The sequence below is a fragment of the Nesoenas mayeri genome (assembly GCF_963082525.1).
Source record: "Nesoenas mayeri genome assembly, chromosome: 12".
NCBI lineage: Eukaryota > Metazoa > Chordata > Aves > Columbiformes > Columbidae > Nesoenas > Nesoenas mayeri.
In genome coordinates this window covers 14,709,281-14,736,580 of record NC_137547.1, presented here as the reverse complement: position 1 = coordinate 14,736,580, position 27,300 = coordinate 14,709,281, and the positions used below count along the sequence as shown (strand labels likewise).

The 27,300-nt window shown below is 44.1% G+C and overlaps 2 protein-coding genes and 1 long non-coding RNA gene across 8 annotated transcripts in view; 1 reads left to right on the top strand and 2 right to left on the bottom strand.

Moving 5' to 3' along the window:
• The window catches only part of LOC308044839, a 9,319-nt gene extending 1,043 nt beyond the window's left edge, over positions 1-8,276 (bottom strand). The window contains exons 1-2 of the long non-coding RNA XR_013922670.1: positions 8,115-8,276; positions 767-924 (exon numbers count right to left, since the gene is read on the bottom strand). This is a non-coding gene — a long non-coding RNA (uncharacterized lncRNA). The remainder of the gene's footprint in view (positions 1-766; positions 925-8,114) is intronic.
• The window catches only part of TSNAXIP1 (translin associated factor X interacting protein 1), a 21,897-nt gene extending 2,823 nt beyond the window's left edge, over positions 1-19,074 (top strand). The window contains exons 2-16 of the mRNA XM_080351747.1: positions 858-948; positions 2,626-2,738; positions 3,115-3,238; positions 4,289-4,382; positions 8,250-8,446; positions 9,109-9,262; positions 10,019-10,188; positions 11,586-11,745; positions 12,020-12,150; positions 13,434-13,562; positions 15,211-15,372; positions 16,206-16,315; positions 17,147-17,270; positions 17,599-17,705; positions 18,512-19,074. Of these exons, the coding sequence (XP_080207873.1) occupies positions 858-948; positions 2,626-2,738; positions 3,115-3,238; positions 4,289-4,382; positions 8,250-8,446; positions 9,109-9,262; positions 10,019-10,188; positions 11,586-11,745; positions 12,020-12,150; positions 13,434-13,562; positions 15,211-15,372; positions 16,206-16,315; positions 17,147-17,270; positions 17,599-17,705; positions 18,512-18,737 (2,092 nt within the window). The 3' untranslated portion in view covers positions 18,738-19,074. The remainder of the gene's footprint in view (positions 1-857; positions 949-2,625; positions 2,739-3,114; positions 3,239-4,288; positions 4,383-8,249; positions 8,447-9,108; positions 9,263-10,018; positions 10,189-11,585; positions 11,746-12,019; positions 12,151-13,433; positions 13,563-15,210; positions 15,373-16,205; positions 16,316-17,146; positions 17,271-17,598; positions 17,706-18,511) is intronic.
• CENPT (centromere protein T) overlaps positions 11,975-27,300 on the bottom strand; it is a 27,503-nt gene continuing 12,177 nt past the window's right edge. For 3 of the 6 annotated variants that reach the window (XM_080351741.1, XM_080351743.1, XM_080351746.1), the window contains exons 8-13: positions 25,848-26,024; positions 24,934-25,131; positions 23,540-23,744; positions 22,079-22,222; positions 21,206-21,310; positions 19,648-20,001 (exon numbers count right to left, since the gene is read on the bottom strand). In XM_080351741.1, coding sequence (XP_080207867.1) covers positions 19,878-20,001; positions 21,206-21,310; positions 22,079-22,222; positions 23,540-23,744; positions 24,934-25,131; positions 25,848-26,024 — 953 coding nt within the window. In that variant the 3' untranslated portion in view covers positions 19,648-19,877. Of the gene's footprint in view, positions 12,097-19,647; positions 20,002-21,205; positions 21,311-22,078; positions 22,223-23,539; positions 23,745-24,933; positions 25,132-25,847; positions 26,025-27,300 lie in introns of those variants that run through there. The other 3 variants (XM_080351744.1, XM_080351742.1, XM_080351745.1) reach the window with 3 other exon arrangements.

Genomic DNA, 27,300 nt, shown 5'->3' with positions numbered 1-27,300 from the left:
TCTGGTTTATACACCGGGGTGGGAGATCCAACAGCCCACCAGGTACCATCTCCCACTCCAGTGCTGGGCCGGCCCTTGTTGGGCTCCTGAGAGCCGGTCCAGCTCATCCCCTGCTCACCTGCCCGGGGTGGCGGGTCGTTTAAGAGTCAGATCTGCTGAAGGTGCGACAGTGACGTGTCCCCCCAGCGTGGGACCACACTGCCAGCCACAGTCAGTGCTCAGATACCAGCCAAACGTGTGGTCATGTTGTGCTGGTACAGCGCCTGCAAGTTCACAGGGATCTCTGGATGGCTTTACTGTATTGTGCCCACTCTAATGTTTTCCTAAAGTACACATGCTTACTTCTTAAAAGGCCTTTCACCCAGACATGCCAGCTTCTAGCCTAGAACACAGAGTTCCAGGTTATATTTGTTCCATGTTTGCTGGTTCTACTGGCTGTCAGGCCATCTGTGCCCTGGCATTGCTGCCGTCCCAGAAAACGGGCTTTGCAGGCAAATCCCGGCTCTTGACCGCTGGGTACCAGGTCTTCTAGCTCTTTTTCTGACCCCTCCTCTCCAGCAGACCAATGTGTCCCAGCCCGCCCAGCCGCAGGGTTCAGCCCGGGTGCTCTCACTGGGACAGGGAGGAAAGTACCGAATGTAGTGCCAGGTATCAAACAGCAAATCCCAGAGTTCAGCTGCAGCACAAATGTTTCCATCAGTCCCTCCCTGTACATTATCCCATTGGATATTTTCATCTGTCAGGCACTTCATAACTGGTTGTTTACCTTGGGTCTACGTGAGCCAGACTCTCCATCTCCACTGTAAATACAGTTAATTCTGTATATTTTGAAAAGTTTCTTTCTTGCCATTGCACAGGGCCGGTCCTGAATCTCCCTCTGAGACTCCAGATTGCCAAACACGTATCAACAGTCTGAAACGCGTCCTGTCCAAGAAACAGAAGACTCCGGTGAGTTGAAGAATTCCAGTGAAACATCCAAAATTTAGTTAATGCAGTCAGCTTTGAATCTTGCTGGAAGCCCAGGGACCATCCCAGACTATTAGGAAGTCAAGCAAGTTCTAATAATTTCAGTATTTCTTATATATATATATAATCTATATGTTACTGCTAAGTCTTGAATTTCAGATACAGATGTCATCTTTGTGAATTAATTACTGCATTTCTATGGGTGGAGGAAAGAGGAGAGGAATCTAAACATTGTTCTTGGCTGCAGCCTTCTGAGTGGACATACACGACAAATCCTGAAGCCAAAATTTGACCCATATAGTTTTTAAAAAAAGAAACCACATGACCGCATGCTGTTTAATCGTAGGATAAGAGCATCCTGCAGGAACATCTGCTCCCTAGTATTTATCAGTCTTAGTACATAAAATAAACAACCATAGGAAAAATCTATATCCAAATGATGCGAAAATAAATTGCAGGAAAATGTATACCAAACAAAATAATGGGAGGTCAAAGTCTATAAAAGGCATGTGTATTTTTGGTTTTGCATTAGCATTTTGGTTATATTTCAGGAATGTGCCACTTCTATGACAAGCTGTATGTGCTACATTAACACAAGAACTTCAAGTATTATTTTGTCCCTAGAGCTGGGACATTCTGTAAGCACTTTCCTCATTGTATGGAAGATTTTCAGCTCTCAGTAAATAGGAATCTGACTGTTTCTCCAATGTAATCTTCCTGCTTCTTGCACTGAAATGAGGACATTTAAACTTCTGAGGCTTTGCGTTTAACTCTCTCATGGCTTCGCCTGCCTGAAGTTTGAGTTTTGAAAGTCAAACCTTCCAGTTTGCCCATGATTAATTTTTTTGTAAATTTTACAGACTGATTAGGAAGGACTGAACTGGACAATTGCATACTAATAACTTGGTTTGAATAGTGAAGATAAAGTAGAGCAATCCAGTAGAGCTATCCCTAAAGATGCACTGAGAAAGTTTCAAGATAGAAATTATAGTCTTAAAGTTAACAACAAGATTTACCTTTCAGAAGAGCTTGCAGCTTCTGAAGGAAAATTCATATATCACATTCTTTTTTACTGTTCCTCAGACCTTATTTTCATTATGTTCTACACTGACACAAATTCAGCTCTTTCACGTAGGGTCACCAACCTGCATTTAAAACCTGTGATCTATGGGAGTGACCACAGCTCGGTGTGCGCTCACCAGGGCACAGCCCAGTGCCAAACTCCCCAGTGGAAACAAGACCTAAGTCAAACCTGTCATTTGGGATTTCACCTGCATTAATGCAAAATTCTGATTCATCTGTGTGATGCTTTATTTTCTAGCGGCCCCAGTGTAGACCAAAACAACGTTTTTCTCTCCAAAATATGAACACTTTCCCACAACCATCTAATCTAGGCAGCATGTACAATAGCTACCAGGAGAGCGTTCAGCGGTGTTCAACAAATAGTACCAGTCGGGGAAGATGATTTCTTCAAAGAACAAAACAAGCTTATTTGGTTTTTAGGTGTGGTCAAGTGCTGTCTGAGAAGAGTTTTAGGGTACGACCCTTGTCTTTCTGTTTGACTGTACTCGTAGGCACTTGTACTGGTTCTGGATTTGGCTCTTTGTTGCGAGTTTGTAGTGTTCTGATATAGCAAATGGATTTGTTTTTCCTTTTCAGTCTCTTCAGCTCTCTGCTAGAGGCCATTGGTCCACGTGGCCTGCGTTTGTGGCCGGGCAGACTGTCCTAAAGAACCATAAACCCTGCTGCGCCCCGGAGGAGAGACAGCCTAGGTAAGCTCAGCCTGTCCTGTTAAACCACCAGCATTGCTGGAAGCAGATTGTGAAAACCAAGACCTTACAGAGCAGAACCTCTTCCATTGTCAGTGAGAACAATGTTGGGTCACCCCATGAGAGTTCAGCACAACAGAGAAGACATTGCTGGTTCTGACTAGCAGCTCTATAGGAGATGTCAAGTATTTATGTAGTAGCCAGTCATAGTCAGTATAAACATTACCATAAAATCCTATTGTTTCATGATTCATTGACTGACAGTGTATAGGGCAGTAGAAAGGAAACCAAAATACTTGAGCTGATTTATGATGAGTTCATTCTAATAGGTATGACACACATAAGTCCACACATTCATTCTTTTCCTGTGTCTCTGCAGCAATAAACAGGCCCTTCTCGCCCTTCCAAAGCCACGATACTTGGAGCAACTGGAATCCTACCTAAGGAGAGAGCTACAGTCTCTTGATCTGACTAAGGAGAACTCCCAGGAACTGAAATTACAGGTCTGATACAAGGTTCTCTTGCCTTGAAACTAGGTGCTGAGATGGATCAATTAAATTTGCCATCCAAAGGAAAAAGTAGATGAGAAGAGTAGGCACCTATTGGATAAGCGGGTTTGCAGCTCATGTTGGAGAAATTGCACAGAAAGCAGCTTATTTATATGTTGTGTTGCTGTTGTTTGCATGTTGTTGGCTTGTTTGCACCTTCTGCACTCTGCACCTTCTATAACTGTTTCCATTTTCAAATCAAAACCCAGGTCTTTAGAAAGACACAGTAATCTAAAGTGGATGTGAAACAGAATTTAGTCACTGAGCTCCTGAAGATTCTTGAGTAAACCCATAGAGAAGAAAGTATGTAGGTTTCCAAATTTTCATTGCAAAACCTCTCATTTCTGAAGTTATGTTTTTGCACGTGACAAGAAAGGGCTTTCTCATTTCTCTCTTGCCGGAGCCTAATCAGGATCCCCAAAATTCGCAGGTTCTAATGGGTCTGATCCTGGAGGGTTTGTTGTATTTGAGGACACACCTCATGGAGACACTGAGAACCACCACTTTAATTTAAAACTCAGAGCAGGAGTGGGTGCTCCTGTTTTTGTAATATCCTGCAATTAGAACATTTATGTAGACCATGGGAAGTCCAGATTCGATTTTCTCTGCACACACTAATTCAAATTCTTATTCCCAAATGAATCCTCTAGTCACAGGGAAAGAAAGTGGTAGATAGAAGAGAGTGGAGGGAAACAAACACTGACTAATGGCAAGAGAAAACTGAGGTTTCCTAAATGTGTTTCTGCTTTGAAAATCTTTTTACTGTCTTAGGTAACATTTTAATTGTATTTGATAGTGTGAACATTCTTTATTGTGAAGTCAACAAGGGAGAGAACTCCACCTTGGGATGGTGGACCAAAAATGGAGGGACAAAATACATTGTGGTAGCAATATTTTTATACTTGTTCTCACTGTCATTAGATGCCATTTGTGTTGCATAAAACACCTCTGAATTCTGAAAAATCTGCCACTAGATGTTTTCTCAAGTTTTCTTTCTTCTCTCAGCCCTACAGAGAAATCTTTGACTTCTTCATAGACAGCTTCAAGACCTACAAGCCCTTGCTGGCAGCTATAAAGAGTGAATATGAAGCTACTTTGGGTAAGCTCTTCAACTTTGACCTGTGGGGAAAAAACACGTAGACATGTTCTTATGGAGCTTAGTTGTGTTGGACACATACAGGGGACGAACAGCCTAAATAGATGATGCTGGTAAAACCTCTTTGTGGTCTGTTAGGCCTATTTCCTTCATATATAAGATTAAGTTGTTGGAAGTTTTTTTTCCCTATAGCATTTTAGATTTTTTAAAACCTTCATCACATACACAGTTTAGGCAACAGCAATGTCTCAGGGTTTTCCTGGGACAACCATATTTATAGTGGAGTGTATTGAACTCATCTATTTGGATGCACTTGCTCTGGTAACTTGAAGCTTGAATTACTGCTGCAGCAAGGCAGGGCGAGAGCTGAACGAGCTGTTCCCTGGCCATTCCTGGTGTGCTCTAAACTCCGCCTGGCATCCAGATGCCACAGTGATACCAGTACTTTGTAAACAGTCACAGAGAGCCAGAAATAGCCTGTAACCCGGAGCTCATTTCATGCTGGGCACTGAGCAGCTATCAAATGTCAACAGTTTTCTACAGGGACAGTCTCTTAAAGGATAAATGTTGTTTATCCCAGTACCTGTTACCTGGACTACCTAATCATAGACCCTCATTATGGACAAAAATCTTTCTTTGCACAGTATCCTCTAACCAGGTAAATAAGTCAATTTTAGTCAATATATAAAAACGTCTTTTAAAAAAAACCAATTTCCTTGTAGAACTCCTTAGTGCACATCTCTTTGCTTCAGCTCCCAGAGAGATCACTGGTGTCTGTGCTGCAGCTGATATTGCACTGCTTTCTGAAGCTTTTTAATTTTCCTTAAGCATTTATTTACTGACTCCTCAGTATTGCTTGGCTGTGATATTCCCTTTTTTTCTTTGAAGTTACTGGAGACCCAGCAAAACATCTCTTTAGTTTTGGACCTCAGCTGAATGCAGTGAAATGCTATGTCACGGTAGCAAGTCTACTTGATACTCTAAGAATAAAAAAAATAATGTTGGGTGGTTTTAAAATTTTTTTCCAATACACTTTTCTGTATATTGAGGGTTCATTTTCCTAATTACAGATTTTACTTTGCTAATGAGGGCTACATGACATCCATCCCCTTTTAGCTCGAGGAACTGGATGGGGCCCAGCACTGCCTCTTGCTGGACACCTCTGTGAGCTGAGTCAACTCACCCAGCAGGACAAACAGACACCAAGAGCTGCAAAGTTTCCTGTTGGTTTAGTGAGTTGACTTGCTGATGAAAGTGTCTGAGCTAGAGAAGAGACAAAGGCAAGTGTCTGAGAGCAGAAATAGCACAAAAGAAAGAGAAAAGGAAGAAAATGTACCAATTTGTAGAACTGTTCTCCTAAACATTTATCTTTATTCTTAAATTATGTCTGACTGTGCTTAACAAAAACAACTTCTTTAAAATCTGTGAGAGGTGGCCATTCTGAGGGCTCCTAACATTAGAATTTTATATTCCATTTATAGTCCCTCACTACAGTGCTTGCAGTCTTAAGGTGCAGCTTTGGAGCAGATAAATGGGACACTGCTTAGAGAGATGCACATGCGTACTCCACCTGTGGCACTTCAGCTCCCTGTGAAACTGAAACTGAACCTCCTTTACACCACAGCATTGTATTTCTCAGCTGGCTGGCTATTATCTTTGCAGTCTGATTTAGCGGTTTTCTCTCACTCTGTTTTTTCTGCCCTAGTCACAGGTTCTGTGCTAGCAAAGCCTGTGTGACATTTAAGGTGCTCACCACAGGGGCAGGTTCTCCCCTTAAATGTGCAGCATTACAACATATTACCAGGACTGTCAGAATAATTTGGTTAAAAAAAAAAAAGAAAAAAGCATTATTAAATGTTGTCCTAAAACTGTGCTGCTTACACTGTCTATTTAGCTGCATCACTTTGGCAGCACGATATCCGAGGTAGCTCGCTCGTGCATCGCTGGGCACGCAGATCAGAGCGGGCGGCTGCCTCTGATGGGAACAGGGATGCGCAGCCTGTGCTGGCTGCTCACAACTGTGTGTCTTCTGCCAGAACTGCAGCTGTAGCTCCTTTGGGTGTTGACATCTTGCTGAACCAGCACTGAGGCTTTACAGCCATTGTTTCTGGAGTTAATCCACATGAACGTGAAGGTACAAGGCAGAATTTGGAACATAGACCTCTGGAGGGGTAGGTCTTCGTGGAGATGTTATCCACAGCTGGATCCACTACTTTATTAAAATAATACTCGGGTTGCAATGTCCACAGGGCCTTCACATTCACTCCTTTGTGGTGCTAAGACTTCTCAGTCCATCCAGCAATTCTATACGTGCAATGAGCTGCACCACAGCCTGAATTCTTTCCAAGTGGGAGAATGTCTGTCTTCTCTTGGCATAGGGATAGTTACGAGAGGTTGTCAGAGAGCTAAACTTCCCAGATGGCTCTGGCCAGTGTCCACACTACAAAATAATAATTTTGGCTGACAGCAAGTTGTGCTCTAACTTCTGACATAGAGGCAGCTACAATTAAAAATACTATTGCACTTAACTTAAAGGGGTTTGCCTGTGGTCAGGAGTCAGTTGTGAAACACACACTGTGCATCAAAACAAGTTTGCTGAAGTTTTAATAAGGTCACACTGAGCAACCAAACAAGACAGCAGCAGAAGCTCTGTGCTGATGCTCCAGTTTTTGCCCTCTCTTCTCATGATGCAAGTATCACACCAAGAGAGCTTTGCAAAACCTTTGGTACAGTTTTAGCATGGGAAGGAAATTCACACCCTAGTATAATAAAAAAGTAGTTCCTGTTCTTAGATTTTTGCATGAATTTTAACTTTTAAAATGCAAAATATGTTGCATAGTATTTCTACATAAATACTAATACTGTTTTTTACTGAGGAGGGAAAAAAAGCTCCAAGTCAGATTATTCAGCATCCACCAACATTTCTATCACGAGATAGAAATGTTCAAGAGAAGGAATAACAGTTTTGATTGCTGAATAATGCAGTTATTCACAAACAAAAGGAGGCTTGCCTCATTTGAATCACACAATATCCTGTCTTCTATCATTTTATTCTCTTGGTGGAATTCTATATAGTCATAAAAACAAGCCTGCACACCAGGGAGGTGACATCAGACCAAATTCTACCGTGTAACTGTAACTGGGATGTGGGACCCAAGTCAAGTACTGTAACTAGGTTCCTCAAGTAAGTATCTTTAAGGTAAATTTTCACGGTAAAGGGAGAATAGCTGAGGGTGAAAAGCACATGTTATAGCAGAGAAAGCCAAGAGAAATATGAGTTCTTTACTAGATGTAAGAAAGAGAAAGGCAAAAGAAGAGAGGTCAAGGCATTCCTAAAAAGAGGGGAGAGTGGTTAGACAACAAATCTGTATACAAAAGGTTGCATGAGGCCATGCATTTGGGGACAAGAAAGCAGATCGAAGTCCATGAAGAACATGCCTCCACAAGAGGGTAAATCACTATTACCAGCTGTCTTTAGCCTTATATGCTGCGTGTGCTTAAATGGAGACACCTTCCCACGTAATGGAATATGACAAAGCTATCAGTACTCATCAAAATTTTAACTACTCTAGAAAATAAAATGCTGTTCATCCTTTGTTTTCCAAACTACAATAAATGGCATGAGCTGAAATAATAGATCCTTATGTAACAATCCTTATGAAGTTCATATGCACAGCCGGATAAACAACGTGATATAATCCCAGAAGGCACTACTCCCAGTCCTTAGGAACTCACCAGGCCAAGCAGTAAAAGCTCCACGTTCAGCCTCTCTTCCCACCAGCGCTGCTTTAGCTTTGAATATTCAATAGCCCAGCTGAGTAAAATTCAGGCATTGTTGCTCATTGTGAGACCCACCTCTGCTTTCTGTAGCTCATCAGCAGAAGACAATTCATGCCCTAGAGCCTCTGAAGGCCATGGTGGCTACTGTCTCCGAGGAGTGCACCCGGCAGATACTGGCACTGCAGGAGAAGGAGAGAGATGAACTAAATATGTTAAAGCAAGAGAAAAAACATTTGTTAAAGTTCATTGACAACATGAAGGAAGAAAATAATTCTCTTCAGACTCAGGTAAACTATACAATGATGAGTCAAATGTTTCCCAGCTGCAGCTGGATGCATTTTGCACACCTGATCTCTAACCTCCCGGCCTCTCATCCTTTGGTGCCAGGAGAAGTTCTGGAGCAGGCACTGAATATCTGGCACGGTAGCAATGCTGGATCTTGGCCAACCCCAGAGAATATCCTGTTCCCTTGGGACAGGCTATGCTGCTGCTGTCAGATGTCTTCACTTGTATCTCTTGTCCCTTGTGGCTCTTTCAGTGTCACATTTGAAGGAGGGAGGAAATAAATATTTTCCTAGTACTATTGTTTCAAGTTATTATGTACACACACTCTTTTACAACATAATACCCTTAGCATCTTTAAATATGTATCATTCATTTTAAATGGTGTAACTCAGATCATTATATGTATGTAATTCACTCTCTAGAAGGCTAAAAATCAGATGGAGAACCTCTTCGCACACTACTTCCAGGTTTAAACCCATCATGTTTCTATCTGATCCATCCTTTTCTACAGTGTTATCACTTGCCCGCTCTCCTGCTCCAGTTTTTCCCATTTTGCCTCCCTTATCCTCCTCTCTGCTCCTTAGTTTCTGCTTTAGACCCACCAGACCAGTCCAAGAGTTCCCACTGCTGGATCCTGATCGATTCAAGCCTCTGTTTCCTGCAGGTCAAGCATCTGCGAGAGAGTGTCACTGAAGAGTACGCTCGCTATCTCAACGAGCACGCTGCCCGCAAACTGCTGCTAGCAAAACTGAATGATTTGCACAATGAGCAGCTGGAGATGACACAGCAAGCCCAGCGCAGAGAGAGCGCAGATCTCTGTAAGAACCCATTCTGCACAGAGACCCAAATACACACCCATGGGTGCAGCTTTGCAGAAGAAATTCAGAGTATTTCTGAACTATCTTCAGATATGCTTTGATTCTTAAAAGAAGTTAGACAAATGCACAGCTAAAAAGTCCATAAATGGGTAAGAAAGAGAATAGGCAGGGATGTACCTACCAGTCTGATTCGATTCACTCACTGTGTATATTCTTGTACACGCTTGCTTAGCACAGCGGGTAAATTGAAAGCAGGAGCTCCCCAGTGCAAAGGTTCCTTATGGATTTTGACTCCAGTGCCAACTGTCAGCATGTCTTACCCAGGCATAGCTGGCAGCTGTGTGCCTGCCTACAGGGATGGACAAAGCTGCTGAAATCCAGGTGGCACAGAGGTTACTCGCGGTGGTTGAGACCCTGTCAGGAGATCGTCTCTGTTGATCCACAGCCGGGTTATGGGCACCCATCAAGCTCCTGCTGCTGTGCCATGGCCTCTGCCTAAGGGTTTGCCCACCCATGAGCCTTTCTGTTAAATCAAAGCCAAGCTTGAGCCTTTGAGTAGATATGCAAGGAGTCAAGAATGGGAACACTACAGTATAATCCCGGACTTGCAGTTCTTTAACAGTAATACAGTCACACCCATTCAGCTCTTGCCAATGTTTTGCAAGATTATGTGGTCTAAAAGCTTAATAGACGATTCAGAAAAATATTACTGCAACTTTACTGTCATGAGTTTTCATCAATGGCTGTTGTTTAAAGATACCAAGGGTGAAGATACAGTGAAGCTAAGTTTGGCATTGAAGGTAGCCCGGCAGGACCTCACCAAAGCCCAGGAGAAGCTGAACCTCATGATAGCATACTATGCAGATGTTGTCCCCAGGAGAGATTTTGAATCATTGGAGAAAAAAAACTCAGATTTACTTCAGGAGGTGAGAATAAGCTCCTAATTTTCAAACTATACTACATAAATACAAACATAACATGATGCTTCAGTATTCAGGTTGGGATAAGGACTCAGTAAATCTAGAGCTCACAAAAGGCATTTCTTTATTCTTTGTACATGAAATACATGAAAAGCCACTGCCCCCAAATCTCCCTACCTATTGGAATCTCAGACTGTCAGAGCACTCAAAATTAATATGTTGTCACAAACCCTTAACATCAGGTTTAACTGAGTTAACACTGTAAAACACAGACCACCAAGAGCCCACAGATTGCAGCTTGAGAGATGCTGTGTGAAGTAATATATATAAATAAATGAACTAGATTCCCCTCACATACATTGCACAGTTTTGTCCAAGTCATGGCTAACTGAAACTACTGCTGGGCTACTAATGCTTTGCTGTATAGCTGGGGTTTTGCGTTTTCCAGGAGTATTAAATGTTGTTCTGTTTGGTTTTTTTAATCCTGCTGGAACTCCAGGATCATCAACTCAGCTATGGGGCTGATCAATATATTTTCCAGCTGTGAAAGAACTGGACTGGGCTCCTCATGTTGTACCTGTTTTCTGCCTTTTCAGAATAAATGTTTGCTTGGCTTGCACTGGAGATGCACGGGAGCAATGTCACAGCGCATGCAGGACAGAGAAGGGATCACAAACACCAGGACTGAGATGGGGTCTGCTCCCAACCCCACACTGACCTGGTCTCTAAAGGATGATGCAAACCAGAACACGTTAGATCCCATCATGTAGTTAGTGCACAGCTGAGAAGAGGGATGGATGAAAATCTCCAGGAAGGCATTAAAAAAGTACCACCTGTCTTTGTGCTTCAGGAAAGCAGCACTGGGTTGTCCAAGATACACGTGGGCCATTGGCAGCGCTATTCCAGCCCTGACCACCAGCACAGCTTGATCCACTGTTCATGTCCCTGTGTCGTGGCATAATAAATACAGACACAGCCCTCAAAACCCAGATTAGGGCTGTGGTTACCTCTGAATCACAATGTACCTTTGTAGTAGTAGAGCAAAGATAAATCATCTAAAAAAGAAACACTTTCCAAATGCAGTATAGTGGATCTGAGGGGGATGCATGTAAAAATTTCTGGAACAAAACCTTGTTTCTCCTGCTCTCTCCTAGTGGATTAAGATCTAATGTTAAACACAAAAACAGGCATAAAAGAGTCACTGATATGTTTTGTCAGAATATTTTGTAAATAAGATCAATAAAATTTAATTATTTTTCTTTTAATCTAGAAGCAAATAGCCAGGGACAGCTCTCTGTAAGTCCATGGACTACACTGACTGCTCACCTGAGCTGTCTGACAACAACAGAAAAATTCTGTTACACTTGTTCGTTTATTACAGTCCTCCTTTCTGTATCCTTTAGATAAAGACTCTGCAGAAGGATTTTGATCATCTCCATCAGGAATATGAAACACTGCTGGATATCCAAAGAGAGACTGCAGAAGAGCGAGACAAGTTCTGCGCTGAACTCCAGCGAGTCCAGCACAACTGCACGCCCCGGCCAAACTGGGCCAGGTGTTCAGGTGCCAAACGTAGTCTGTAGTGGTTTGCTTAAGGCAGCTCATCTTTAAACACTTTGCTATGGTGCACTTCTTACCTGCAACACCTCATTTTCTCCTAAGCTGTGGCAGTGGCCTGAGAGAGAAGAGCTTGCAGGCTATCACATTCCATAGATATCTCAGGAGACAAAGTGGATGTCTGGAGATCTATCACAAGGCTCCCAGTGGGGTTCACACAAACCCAGTCTGTGGGTGCATCCTCCTCTTCTAGCAGCTCCGTGTCCTTTTGCTGTTGCAGAGGTGATTCCTGGTGGAGCCAACCGGTGGGACTGGCTGGCTGAGGGGAAGACCAGTGACCAGTTAGTGGATGTGCTTCTGGAAGAAATAGGAACACGAGCGCTAAAAGAGATAAATGCCTTCCATGGAAAGGTATGTGCAAGCTTTCTTTGCTGCTTGTTTCCACTGAGATTAATTGGTAATAAATATCCATTAGGAAGGTGGGAGAATAGCTTTTATGGCTGGTGTCTTTGATATTCACCTTCCCATTAGCAGAACCACCAAAAACTTTAAAGCTAGGAAAACTCAGGTTAAATGGAAAAGCTGAAACTGAGAATGAGCAGAATGAAAACTGAGCTAAAGTAGCCACAATTTACAACAATGCCACATGAATCATCAGACATGCAGGTATTACTAGTGGCCCTTTCTAATGCCGCACTATATGGCTGAGCCAAATTAACAGCTTCCTCCTGCCGAAAGCCTTGTCCTCTCTCCTGTCCCTGCCCCAGTACTGGCTGTGGCAACAGGGAATTGTCCAGCAGAGCAGTATTTGTTATTTTCGCTGTTTAGTTCTCTGCTGAGATGAATTCAGACGAGCACTAGAATAAGTATAAAGGCTACATAGCGGGGAATTACTCTTTTTCATGGCATCAGGAAGTTAATGCAACTCACACTGTCCCACTGCACTGCACCCCAGCACGTGGGGGGATCGGGAAATGATACAGGGACAAAGAAATGTTATAAGGATTCTTCACATCATACCAAGCATAACTGCACTGGTTTTCTCAGGGACAGAGTAGCATTTCTATGGTACTTCAACATCTCTTCCTCAGTCTTTCCAGAAGCTTCAACTATTTGCCCTGCTATTCCTGGAAGATGTTTCCAAGGAAGATCTTTCCTCTTCTATTTTTGCTAGGCAGAACCTCTCACACAGTCCCATTTTGTCTAAGGACAAGGTCTTTCAGCTCAGTGCCACCAAGAGAAGGTCCCACACCCTCCTCCTCTGCAGCTACAGTTCCAGCCAAACACTGCCCACTGACCACAGGGTTTCCAGTACAACACAGAGCTCTTTAGCATCGCTCTGCTGTAATGAACAACTTACTGACTGCAAATATATTGCACTAGCGATGAGGTGTGCTCGCAGCTGCCTGGACACAACAGGGACACGTTCAAAAATCACTCATTAAGTTTTAAGTAGTGCAAACATGGGGAACAGGTGATGTGGCTACTGTGGCCCCCAACTTTAGCAGGTCCACCCTGGAGCAGTTGAGATGCTGCAGAGGTGCTTACAGATGTGTTTTATAGTACTGGGAATGAGACCCACACAAGTGACTCATTTTAATGGCTTTAGATGCTGAGAAGATGGATTTGGTGCTGTATCAGTGCCTGGGAGGCAAATACCTTACCTGTATCGGTGTTTCTTTTCCATTACTTAGGGCAAAAGTGACAAGGTGCCTGTGTACTTGAGGCATGAAGGTAAAGTCAAGAACAAAAAACCAACTAAGAAGGATGTGGTGAACATTCTAAAGGATATCTGGAAGGAGAAAATTGCACTAGACCAGCAGGTTTGTCCCATTTTCCTTCTCCACAAACAGCATTTGTTATGACACCCAGTCCAGGTTGGGAAGCCAGGGTCTCACCCACATCCTGCCCAGTGCTTCATCCGAATCGAGCTGCATAAAACATTGTACATGAACAAACCACCTCAGCTGGCAGCAGCCCCGTGCCTGGCAGGGCTCCCCAGGGATGTGACTCATGAATTAGGACACTGTCACGTGGATAACCAGAGCGGCTCCATCTCAGCTCTAAGAGGCTTCTTCTGCAGCTCCTGCTCCCGGAACAGCCGACTCTCTGTGAAGCAGTGGATGTTCAGCCACCACTGCAAATTTAGAGGCATTTAGGAAACCAGAAGTATGCACTGGTTGCTTTGATGTCCAAGGCTGTAAACTGCAGTGGTCCAGCAGCTGTGCTGCTCAGAGCAGCTGAGCTGTCAGTGAAGACTCCTCCACCACGCAGGGTGCCCACGGAAGGAACCACCTGAGCTAAATCAGCCACACTTGCATGTCCAAGACCTCAGCCAGATGGACTGCTGCTATTCCGGGATGCGATAGTGCTCTGTAGACTGCAATGCCATCACAACTACGCAGTGTCTGTTCTTAGGTGGTGGAAACCTTGGCAACATTTGTGCAGCCAAAGCATGGCCAGAGTTTTCTGCTCAGTTGATTTTAATCCATGCCAATCCATTATTAAGCCCCATAGTGTTTGTGTCTACATGAGGGAAGAATAGATGGCACTGCAGGAAAAACAAGGAGAGGGGGAAAATTAATTTACATTAATTAGTTTATCAATATAAAAGTGCTTCGGTTTTATTACACAAAACCCAAAGAACTTGCCCTTCTTTATGGGCAAGGAAGACTGAGTGGGAGTGACAACTGGAGGGCAAAGGGGTGAGGTATGTATTCTCTGCCAAGGCAGACATTATGGATTGCCTGTCTGGAGTGATGCAAGACTCGAAAAGAGAATAAAAGTGGCTGTTTAATTCTTCCAATGTTAGGGATAAGTATGATATTATCTCCCCAGACACTAGACAAGGCCTGTTATTGTGCCTCAGTCAAATGACAGTGACCCTGAGAGAGAGGCAGAGTCACTTTACAGATTTCTTCTCTTGAGCTAGAAACCTAGAAACATCTCTGAGATCAGCCCTAAATGGTTTAACATTTCCTATGGCAGCTTTACTTCCAGCTTGTTTTCCTGGGGAATTAGGGTTGCTGCAATCACTGTCTGGCTCTACTGTTCTCCAATAACTGCTTCAATTTCTCAACCCATGAGCCAAGCTCAGCTAAATCTGACAGGAGTAGCACATCAGAGGTAGCAAGTTCCCATGTATTTCACAAAAATAGGTAAGAAAACAGACTTTATCCATGGTCTCAGAAAAAGAAGAGCTTCATTGGGAAATTACCCACATTTAGAGAACAAACGTGGGAGAAACATTTTGGATGACCTAATGACAGGGAAGACTCCCGCCAGCACTAGCACTGTGTGCGATTGCTAGAAGACAAACATCTCTATGCAGAATCACAGAATGTTAGGGATTGGAAGGGACCTCGAAAGATCATCTAGTCCAATCAATCCCCTACACAAACAGCTACAATTAAATGGGCAGATTTGATTTAGTTCTGCTGCTTATGTGAGTTACTCACTTGTTATCCACAGACAGAGAAGCGATCCAGTCTTCCCGAGTTCTTCCTCAGCTACCTCCAGAAGAAGTATGGAAACGCCGCTGCCATGGAATGGTCTTACAGCCTCTACGAGAACATGCGGCTCTGTCGATCAAACCATGTCTTGAGCTCCTTCTACGACATACTCACTGGGAAGGTAGGCGACCCGCAACCCAGCACCACACCTCTGCCCAGACATCCCCAGAGTGACAAGCAGGGGAAGCAAAGCAGCTTCCCCTACCATTCCTCCCCCTGGGAGCTGCAGCTTCTCATGAGAATACAAGTAAACACACTAGAGAAGAGAATCCTGTCCATGCAAGACATGGCAGGCTCTTACTGCTCACAACAGAGCTTCTAGAAGACCCCATTTCTTTCAAACACTTTAGAAATACTGTATCTGCTCTCTCTGACAAGAGGCTTCTGTTTGCAAGCCGTACAATCCATGCCTCTTTCAGGAAGCCTTTCCTGAATGAGCTCATGATCTGTCCCCATGCAGGGTTTGTGAGATCAGGACACAAACCGCAGCACAATGTGGGCCTCGGCTGCCTTGTTCCCCGGCACCACATCAGAGCTGCAGAGCCCTAGCTACATAGCCACATCTTTCCACCTCCCGTAACACAAAGACGTGCAGCCCCCCCAGGTCCTCTTCTACTTGCCCATCTTGTATCTCGCCTGGAAATGGAGAAGCGGCCGGGACCAAGTGCCGCAGTCTGGTTACGGAGGCAGCTGCCATTCTGAGGTCCCAGGGTGCACATCTGCACCCCAGGGCTGAACAGTTTAAGCAAGCTGTTCACCAAGAAGCTCCTGTAAACAGCCACCCTGAAAGCCACTGTGTTGCTTGCTTAATTATTAGTAAATCACTAAAAGCCACTCACTTAAAAGTTGCTTTAGAAGCAGGGACAGTCCTTTTGCACTTTTGCTTCCCTCTCGAAGGCAGACCAAGGAACAGATGGGGTATTTACTGATCCGGGAAACTTCCCTGTTTCACAGGTGGGCGAAGAACAGTTCCACGGCCAGAATCAGGTGATTTCTGACCTGCAAAAGAAGCTGGCTGCCTGCGACAGCTCAGACAGTGGATCCCTGACCAGTGAGCAGTTCAGGCAAGAGGCTGACCATTGCCCACCGAGCTCTGCCCACATCTGGCACATGTCAGATTTGTGATATGCTGAGTCTGTCTGTTTTGCTTATCCCTAGCGCAGCCAGGAGAGGAGGCTTTTTCTCTCTCTTAAATCCCTCTGTGGATGGTTGTAGCAAGTCCATACTTGTTAACCACTGCATTAGATTTAGAATAATGTGAATATTCCAGGTTTTGAGTAGCACAGCTGAAGAGGCCTGAGAGCAGACGTGGGTGCTTCACATGTGCAGTGGGATGTGCTGGCAGACCCCACAACCTTCCCTGCTCCCTGAGGGGACACGGGACCCCACACAGAGCTCCCACCAGCTCCGATAGTTTACAAAGCACTGCTGTGAATTTTGCTACAGGTGCAAGGTTTGTCAGTCTTCTCCTGGTCAGTCAATAAGCTGTGCCTTCCTAAGCGACCCTTTGAACACAGCATTTCCTTGAGTCACAGCACAGTAAGAGAAGCAGCAGCAGTTTCCAGCACTTGTCTGGGAAGGCAGCTCTGGTACAGACACACTAACCAGTTGGGTCTGGGCTACCAGCTAACCCACATAGCTGCATTCAGAGTCTTCCACATTGCTCAGCATCCAACACTCATGAGTCCTAAGCTCTGCTGAAAGCTTTGCCCTTCTTTTGGTGTCCAAAGGTGCACATGCTTCTTGATACATATTTCTGGTTGAAAGCAATGTGTTTTTGAAGATCTGGCCCAAGGAATACATGCACACACTGGTAGCCTGAAAACTAGACAGCCACACAGGCAGTTGTTAAGTGCTCAGACTGTAACAGCACACACACTTCTGTCTCCATACAGTACGGCTGTGAGGGAAGCTTTTCCCCTGAAAAAGAAAGAGTCAGTCCAAGAACTATTGGATGCAAGCAGGTCCAAGCTGGACAGCACTGAAGACCTCATTGACTACATGTCCTTATTCAAAGAAGTAAGCTGATGTTACTTTTCTCTTTTGATTCAGATTAAGCCTAATTTAGGGCTTAAATTAACTTTATCAGACTAAATAGGTTTATCAGACTAACAACGTTGCAGTGCCCATCACAGGCTCTAATACTCAAAGTTTATCTGCAGACAGTGGCAATGCAAGATCGTGCCTTTCCTGTGGCATGGGTTTTTCCATATTTCTATTTATTTCCACTTTTCACACGGAAATTCCATTTCTAGGAGAACTGAGTTATTTTAACACACACCAAGGAGTAGCTCTTACCCAGTCTGGAACGCACATTCAGGGCTGACACACCTGTAACTTCTTTCAGGATGAGGAGGGAAACCCTGACCCTTTTGTTGCCAAGCTCAGGAGCCAGTATGTCAGGGAGAAGCAGGAGTATCTGAGGCAGCTGAAGAACAAGCTGAGAGATTTAACGTAAGTCTGGAGGGAAAGGGCTGATGGGGACAGAAGAATGGGACAGCAGACTGGGACAGTGCATGCAGAGGGAATCCTGCTGTGGACACAGCACTATCAGGGGGCTCCAGCTGTGAATATTGAAGAAAAAGCAAAACCTGGCTGAGCACCACTCCACAAAATGCTGAATAGTGTCAGTTCCTGACCCAAAGAACTTGGATATGGCAGGCAGCAAGTAGAGGGGAGTGGCTGTACCACTAATCCTCTTCAGGACTTGCAGTCTCATATCTCAACACCCCTCAGGTCTCCAAAAACAGCAGTAAAATCCTGTATATCCTCAGAGTTTGGTTCTGAGGAGCGGGAAGAGCCAACAGGACTGACAACTGCAGATTTAAATAAATAATTCTACCTCAAAACAACATAAGTAAGAGGCAGTTAACTGCCTGGTGCTGGGCACCGAGTACTGAGGAGGATACCAGAGGTGAGCAGACGCCCACTGAGTTATGTACTGTCCAACATGGTCACTGAAGTAGCAAAGGAAAACGTAGTTCTGTAACAAAAGATCACAATGCACAATAGATGGAAGGTCATCCCAGGTTATCACAAATCTAACATTTCCTAACTTTTGTTCAGTTTGAAATTTAGTACTTAGCAGTCTTTATCACACATATATTTAAAAAAAAAGGAATGCTAGTGGTGGCAGAGATAACACCAAAAGGCATCCCTGCTCAGCAATTCAAGCAGCACAGATTCTCAATGTGGCACAAATATTTTAAAATTCCTTTCACATACCACAGCAAAGCAGTGACCAAGTTGTTTTTGAACAGAAAGGTGAACGTGGATGATCTGAAGACTGCTTTCCGGGTGATCAACCCCAATATTGATGATCAGACACTAGATACATACGTTGGCCTGGCTTTTCAGGTCCAAAGAGAAGGGCCAGCTCAAGAAGTTGTCCCTGTGGAAACTGCACTGGAGAGACTACTCGCTGGAGATGTGAGACGAGTAGGGCCCTTGCACAGGGAGGAAGGCACAACAGGTGTTGGAGAGTAAGGAAACATTCACTATTAAGAATAAATGGATTGTTTGATATACAGGTTTGGTATGAAGCTGAGTCAAAGTTACTGAACTAAATACTTCTTGCCACATGTGCAGAGACACAGCTAGGAGCTAACAGGTGAGAGGACAGGCTAGCTGGAGCTATCCAAAACACTTCCAGCTTAAGAAGGAAAGCTCTCCTGTACAATTTTCCAGCCTAAGCAGAGTCATTTCAGCTCAGCAAGACTTGCAAGGGGGAGGTAAGGGGGGAGTTGCCTGATCCCCAAATGGAGGCTTCACACCCCCACGGTGCTGGGGCACCCCAGGGTACTGGGCTCTCTGCTTGATGACAAAACAACTACGCTCCAACAGTCACTACTAGAACCTGAGAAGCCACCGAACTCCAGGCTGCAATGTGGCTGCTTGAGCCCTTGGGCCTGGTGGTTCATTCCACTACAAAAATCTTCCCACATAAACCAAATACACACAATTAACTCCATCTGAATCACTCTCTCTTAGTCCTTCATCCATCACGCGTGCCCAGAAAATTTCATCTCTCAAATGGTCTTAAGTTATTGCTTACTCATTTCCCACAAGATATATAATGTAAACAAAGTATATTTTCCTGTTTCAATTTATATCAGTAAGCAGCTATGGTCACAGACGGGATTATGACCTACTCTTGACACAGTGGACTACACTTGCAAAAGGGGACAAACTCCAAGTTTGAAAGCCCCTGCTCTAGAAAAACACACAGCTGTAACAAGAATCTGCTTCTTTGCATGAGGCAGTCCGTAACTTTTCTCCTTTGAGCAAACAGCTCATTAGTAGGAAGAGCATCAGCACAGCTAGATGTCTATAAGGAACATCTGGAACAACAGTGCAGTAGCCTTTCAGCTCACTGGAATAAGCAGCATTTGTATCATGCAGAATACACACAATATTTTATTTATCAGAACTGTATAAGTATTCAAAGGTATCAAAAAATTCAAAATAGTAAAATTATTTGTAATAATGGTGAGATCCAGCAGGCTGGCACAATAGCCACAGCACAACCTGCATCAGTTCTAGAGAACAGTGCCCCACTGGTTACTGATGGAAAACAGCACACAGAGCAACCTGCAGCCAGACGTCTTCCCAGCCAGGAGGGCACAGTCATATGCAGGGGATCACTTTGTTTCCACTCACAGCCACCGGAATCAGGAGCTTCCTGTACTCCAGAGGGAGGTAACGCTCTATCAGCACATACAACGGCATCTTGTCTGTCACCAGCCCTTGTCTTTGTTCAAAAAGAGGAGAGCAGAGAAGAAACAAAAGTTATTAGTGAAAAGGGTTTCCACTTTAAAAACTTATTAAGTTTTCTCACAGTGACATTTTTACATTTAATCGCTGAAACGCTGTGGCTGCTTGTGACAAAGAAGCTATAGACTTCTATTTGCAGTCAGCTGTGTCAGGCAATACACCAGGTCCTGCACAGAGTGCAGGCACCGGGCCTCAGGCACACAGAAGCAGAGCAAGAGGGGTGGTTACTGCAGAGCAGCTCCATACATGCTTTCCTTGTGGAAGGAATAGAAATACTGTTCTTATTTATAAACCAGCAACAATTCCTGGTCCTTGTATGAGGCAGTGGAAAGGCATAAAGACATCTAGAAAAAGGTAAAATAACAAGTGTGCAGAATCCTCAAACCTGACCAAACCATCACACCTCTCAGCCTGTTCATACTAGTTTCAGGTGAGAAAATGAAAATCTCTGAACCAGGATAGCAACAGATTATTCTTTTTAAGCAGCAGCACCACCTCCATCTGCACAGGCCCACATAAAATCAAAGCCTTTAATCAGGCGTGCCCTGCAAAATCCCTCAGGTGACTTTAGCATCACATCTGAAACTCTTCCAGTAGAGATAAGCAATGACATGGAGTAATAACTTTAAATGAGGAGTGATTAATTTGTTTCAGGCCCCACAGAGATTTACAGAGGGGTCCCAAGCCAAGAACAAATCCCTTGTGTTTTGCTCACAGAACAAAGTAAATTCAGCCATGAGATAGGCAGCTGAAGGAGCCTCCAGGGAAGAGCAGCAGTGGAGAGGCTCTGAGAACAGTTAATCCAAGCAAACAGCGCAGCCCAGCCTCGCACTTAACTCTGCTTTTTCTACTCACACCACTCGTTTCCAAGCCATAACTGCTTCACCCTTGCACACATCCCCCTCCTCTTGCTAGCTACTTGTTCCTCAGACGACCCCTGTGCTGCCAACCCCTCGCTACTTCCTGTTGCCCCTCTCCCACCTTCATCGTGGAGTATAAAACCCCATGTCTACAAAGGCTCTCCTGGGACAGGAGGCCCAGTGGCATCACACAGTGTAAATCAGAAGACACCACACTTGCTGTGGAAATACTGCTAGTGCACATCCTGGCAACAACAGTCTTGCCAGGCTATCAGAGCACCACCAAACACTCCTATGAGTGAATAATAACCTTCCCTTTACCTTCTCATGAGGATTTCCAGGTCAGCCATCTCCACTGTCTTCCTCCCTGCATGGTTGCTGTAAACTTCCAGATCGTTGCTTAGCTGCTCGAAGTATCTCTGGGAGCTAAAGGAGGATTGAGAAGAGAAATAAAATCAGGCTGTGGAGTGTGTGAACACCAGCTACTCAGCTGCTTCTCTGGGGCAAGTTGAACAAGAGCTGCTCACTGCGCAGGTCACAGCCTGCCAGGGAAAACTGGGGGAGAAGAAACTCTCTGGCCCATGAACAAAGTCTCACTTCTCAGCAGAGGCTCCCTTGAACTTCACAGCCAAGACAGCTGTGAAACAGCTGCACATCTTATGAGCAAGACCTTTCCCAAACTTCCCACACACGCAAGAACAGGGGTTAAAACCAGTGAAAAATCAGCACCGAGGATTAGACTATTAGCTCTTCCAATGACACTGTTCAAACAATCCGCAGATTTTACTCATGAAGGTAACATGGTCTACAGATTCAAAAAGCTGAGAAACCTGGATTCAGATGTAACACTGCACAGCTGGAACACCTTCACCTTGCCCAGCAAAATGACTGTTCTCCAGAGCCCCCTGCTCACAGAGAATTCTAACAATGAAGAGATTGTGAATGGTGCAATTTGGGATAAAACCCAGATGCTCCTTCAAGGTCGCACTGGTTACAGATACCCACACAGCCACCAAAAGTGCCTAGCACATCTCTGTTCTCGTTTTAATCAGACATCCTGTGACTCTCCCCAGCTGAACACAAAGGGCTGTCAGCTTGCCAGCAGCAGTCCTGACAGGTTTCTTATTTCAGGAGAGAAAAGAAAGAAAACAAGACTAAAAAAAAGTGGGAAGAGGGGCTTTTTTTGCTGCTTACCATTTTTCAACAATTTTGTAGGCATCTCTGGCCACTGGCATTTTCACATAATGGCTAAATATCTGCTTTATCAAACTGCTTGCTACTTTAGGCTCACTTGTTTTCCTCCTCACTGGCTTGGCCCGCAGTGGCTGCAAGGGAGACCTTTGAGGGAAATTGAAAATTCACACATCAAATAAAGAAACACAGGGGAGCAGCAGAGAACACCAGGCTGAGTTTGGGCAAACCTTATGCTGAACTGGAAGGGGTAAGAACTACCTCAAGCTCTTAATTCTTTCTCCCTCCCAATTCTTCAAAACCCTCATACCCACAACATCCAGTTTAAAAGTCAGCAAACTATAGTTCCCTCTAACACAGAAATACAGTTTTCACTGCATCCCTGTAGTTTTCACTCTTCAGGAGTGCACAAAGTTTGAAGCATCCACAGCCTACCTCTGCCGGGTACACTTTTACATGACTCTGAACATTTTGTATAGTGGTGTTTTTTGTGTGTGTGTTTGGTTTGTTTTTTCTCCTCCTTAAACAAAGACCATAAGACCCAAAGGAAATAACAACTGGTTTCCATTCTATAAAGGAAAAATTGTAACATGAAAAAGTAAATCCCTGGATGCACTCAGTACACAAGTGGAAAACAACAGTAAAGACCTGGAATCTCCGTCTAACACGTGCAAAACTCAGAGAGAGACTGCATGTACCATTTGATTCTCTCTCCAGCCCACCTGCATGTTCCTCTGTCAGAACCTCAGAGGCTGCAGGAGATCAGCCCCAGAAATGAAGTGCACGTAGTAGTGGGACAAATATCCAGTTATGATTTATGTCATCTTAGTTACTGTTCATGTCCCTCAGTTTATCCATTTGTGAATTGTTATATATCAATGTTCAGTTCACAGGATCAGGGCAACAACTGAAGTTTAGTGACTCTGAGACTTTGGTGTTTCTAAATGAATAGTTCTGTGGCCTTAATATAGTTGACCACAATAGAATCACACAGGTATTAAGAGATTATTTTATAGCAGAACGCCTTAACTGTGGCTTAACTGTGGCTCTCACATAGATATTGCTCCACTACATAGTCTAGAGTACTCCTCAGGCTTTTAACCTGAGCATTGCTATCTCAGGAGGCAAACAGGCCAACTCAACCAGACTCTATTGCATAAGGTACAAACAACCCAATGCACTTCTTGTGCAACAACTTCCTGTAATCAAGGCTCTGAACCTGTAATTATGATAATCTGTTAGCACAGCTCGAAAGCCTGAAAGTCTGTGTATCTATTAATATTGAGAAATTCCTATGAAGAACATGCATCCAAATACCAAGAACTTCTTTTGCCAACGAGGACCAGTACTCTCTACAGAGCAATTAGACATTCTCCTAGAATTAGACATTCCCCTCTCTTCACCTGGTACTTACAGGCCCCAGGCACTCCTACCAGGCCACTGCTGAAGGTGCCTTATACTTACTTGGGAGCAGCAGGTTTTGCAGAACGTGGAGTTGCCCCCTTGAGAGCAGCAGGTTTTGCAGAACGTGGAGTTGCCCCCTTGAGAGCAGCAGGTTTTGCAGAACGTGGAGTTGCTCCCTTGAGAGCAGGTTTTGCAGAACGTGGAGTTGACAGCACTGGCTTGTCAGCTGCAGCACGGACAAATGCAGGTGTCTTCATGGAAACATCTGGGGGAAAACAGTGCCTGAGGAACAGAACTCTATTTTCAGAGTTCCCGCAGTCAGCAGTGCTGCTGCAGCAGACAGAAGCCTGGTCAGCTGTCTGCACATCTGGTCCAGAGCTACACTGCTTGTGCTTGGGCTGAGGCTCCGTGACACCCTGAACCAGCACATCTGCTGCCTACGGCATTTCCACCTACCCCACCTCCTGCCACACAGGCTGGCGGCTTTCCTCATGCCAGGTCCTGTCACTCCCCTGCTTAATTTTCTAAGATGCTACTCTCACTGTTCCACCCCATCAGATCTTTTTGTCAAGGTTTTTCCATCTCTTCATACAGCTGCATTAAAGATAAGCATATTGACAGTATTGTAGACACCCTAAAAACACCTACAGCTCTCCCTGTGGCAAAAGCGTACCAGTTCAACCGTGGCCTTTGTGCCTTCCACACAGGCACTGATATTCTCATTACAGCTGTATTTCCCCACAATGCCTCAAATCCTGGCAACTGGATTCTTTCAGGATGTCCTTTGCTCAGTTTTTGATTTCAGGGTGTATTGTATTTCAAAAGACTTTAAGACCAGTCCCAAAAGACAACACTAATAAACACTCTGGGCATTCTCAAACGTGGCCTTGACTGAAGAGAACTCTGATGTGTGTTCTTCCAAAAGGCTTAAGCACTCTTGGGACAACAGAGCCAACTGATGCAGTTTGAAGAACTGTTTAGAAATGGACACTTCCTCTCAGCTTTCTGGAAAGCCAACTTACCCTTTTAGTTAAATGGAAAGGAAATTTGTAACTATATGTACAAAATACAGGGTTCTAAAGTAGGTTTGAAGTCTGGAGTCACATAAATGGCTGTGGAAATAGCAGTCCAATGCTAAGACATTAAAAGTCAGCATGAAGTTAGGAGTCAGGAAGGAAAGAAGAATAAAATGGAAGATATTTGTATGTCAGTGTATAAAACCACTCTGCACTCAGTTCTGTCTGTTTGTGCACTTCCATTACCTTCACCTCAAAAAGTAAAGATGATCTAGGTCCCTGAAACACCAGATAAGCCTGTAACAATCTTGCCTTCGGAACAGCAGCCAACAGCTTCCTCTGGACTATCTGATGGACTAAACAGTTAATCACGTTATTAATCTATTGAGAAACAGCAGGGAAAAACACCTCCTGCTACTGCTGCAATAGTTTTCCTACCTTCACTCTCAGGGTCTTCAGCTTCATCCTCAGCAGGCTCTTCTTCTGGATCATCCCATTCTGCCATGACAGCCTGGTCTTCATCTGCTTGTTCAACAGCTGCTTTTAACAGCTTCATGCCAGATTTTTCAGGGGAGGAAACAGCATGGACATGTCTGCCCAGATTTTCAGCTTCAACGTCTTTGGTAATATCATGTTCTAGATTACCAAAACAGGAAAAATACATCACTGAAACAAGTATGACAGTAAAAATGTCAGAGCATTCGTAAGAATGAAACCCATCTTTCCACTCCTGACCATGTTGCCACCTATTATGTTATTGCCTTCAAGAATTAGGGCATCAACACACTAAGCTAGACAAGCTAATGTACTTCTCCCTGTGCTACATCTAGGTGTGCAGAAATCACACAAAAAAAACCCCAGCACTTGGTCAGGTAGAGAAGACCCTGATATTTGAATGAAATTTTTATTTGAGCTCCTTATAAATGAACTTCCTTCCATGAGAACTTTTATTGCAAAAGTCTTACCAAAGCCTTAGTGCAGCATGTTGAACACAAGAGACCCAGCAATTCAGGAAAAGTAACTTGGGAGATCCTGACTTGCCAACACACTCAGAAGTCTCCAAGTCTCTCAATCTTGGCCCAATTCTAGAACTTCCACTAGTGAATTTTAATTAGAGATGACTTCTACAATTATTTATAAACACTGTTGTCAATGCAATTTTGGTTTGCATTTGAGCAGAATGCAGTCTTCCAGTTTAAAATGCCCAAATAAGTCTAATATTTCCCCAGAATCAAGCCCAGATTCTAGATTACAAAGAGTTAACAAGTCTCTCTCCCAGCAATGATGCCAATAACGCAGCTTGAGAGGTTCTGGCATTACAGATAGTTTTCAGTACTGGAGGTTGTCCTCACCAGCTTCAGGAGAGTCTTGGTGCCCAACAGTGCTTTCTGCTATGCCATCATCTTCCGACAGGGCCATTTCTGTTTTCATTCTCGCATCCTGTGCCATAGTTATCTGCGATTCTGCTTTTCCAGTCAGTTTCTTCTCCAAATGTTCAGAATATCCAGTATTTTCAAGATGCTCTGCAGCTGAAATAGGAAATTCTGTCATCAATCTTATCTACAAAAAACCCCCAATTGACCACCAGCATACAGTTGAACAACTGCTAAAATTTATTCCTGGTAAGTATACTCAGCAATGGCCATAAGGGAAGCAGATGCAGTTCTCTTCCAAAAGTTTACAGCTAAGAAATGCAGTTTTCCTGGTGTTTGCTCTACAGGGTGCAGGTCAAATCCCAATTAAGGAAGGAAATTAACCTACAGAAAGCAGAGCTCTCCCAGCTCTGCCATCCCTACCTCTGCTCTCACTTAGTGATCATGTGAAAGATCAAAGTTTTTTTCCTTTAAGCCTAACAAGACTTGGAGTTTGTACTCAGATTCTGCTCCCCATTTCCTCAGTTTTTCCTGAATAAACTATCTTGGAAGAGATATATCGCACTACAAAGAGGAAAGCACCTAGCAGTGGTTTTAACCACCACAGACAAGCCTCTAAAGAGTACTTCAGTGCTCCTTTTTGCTACATAGTAAATCTGTAGTCCACATCTGTTACTACATATCTCAAAACCCATATAGGTAATTATTTGGAGAAATCTTACTGCGAATTCTAATAGTACTGTCACTCACTGAAGGGTTTGGAAACCTCAGCTGAACCCAGAACCAGAAGCCATAGAAGTGGATTTTTACCACCCACTCCAGTGACTGAGAGCTTTCACACTCAAGAGTACAAGTGTGAAGGCTTTGCTAGCCCAAATTCTCAGTGAAGGAGACAAGGAAGTTTGGCCAAAGGTGGTACAAAAATCAGCAATATCAACCTCACTAACCAGAACACTGGGCTCCCTACACCAACGCAGGGCAAAATCTTGCCTGAAGTTAAGGGAAATATTAACTAGCTATGTGGGGAGAAGGCAAAAGCTCAGTTCTACATAAAGACTGGCTAAGGCAGGCAGGCATCTGTGAATCTCCCACCACCACTGGATCCCTGCTGAGATACGGTGCTTTAACAGTGAAGTACCAGATGCTATTGATACATTCAAGTCTTAATTTTTACTGATTTCATCACCTGTTGCCAACAGCAGTACCTCCTGCAGTTTGATACAACCTGCCAGCTGTCAGTGCCAGTTGCTCCTCCCCAGTTTCCACACTGACAGATCAGGAAGCTGTTTGTTTCAATTTGTTTGCCGAATCATCTCCTCCATGCTGCTCAAGGCTTTTCTTTTTAAACTTATCTTTCACTTCCACAGCCATCGCCTTTTCTCCAGACTGAGCAGTCCTTATCTTTAGTCGTTCAACATAGAGAAACTGCTCA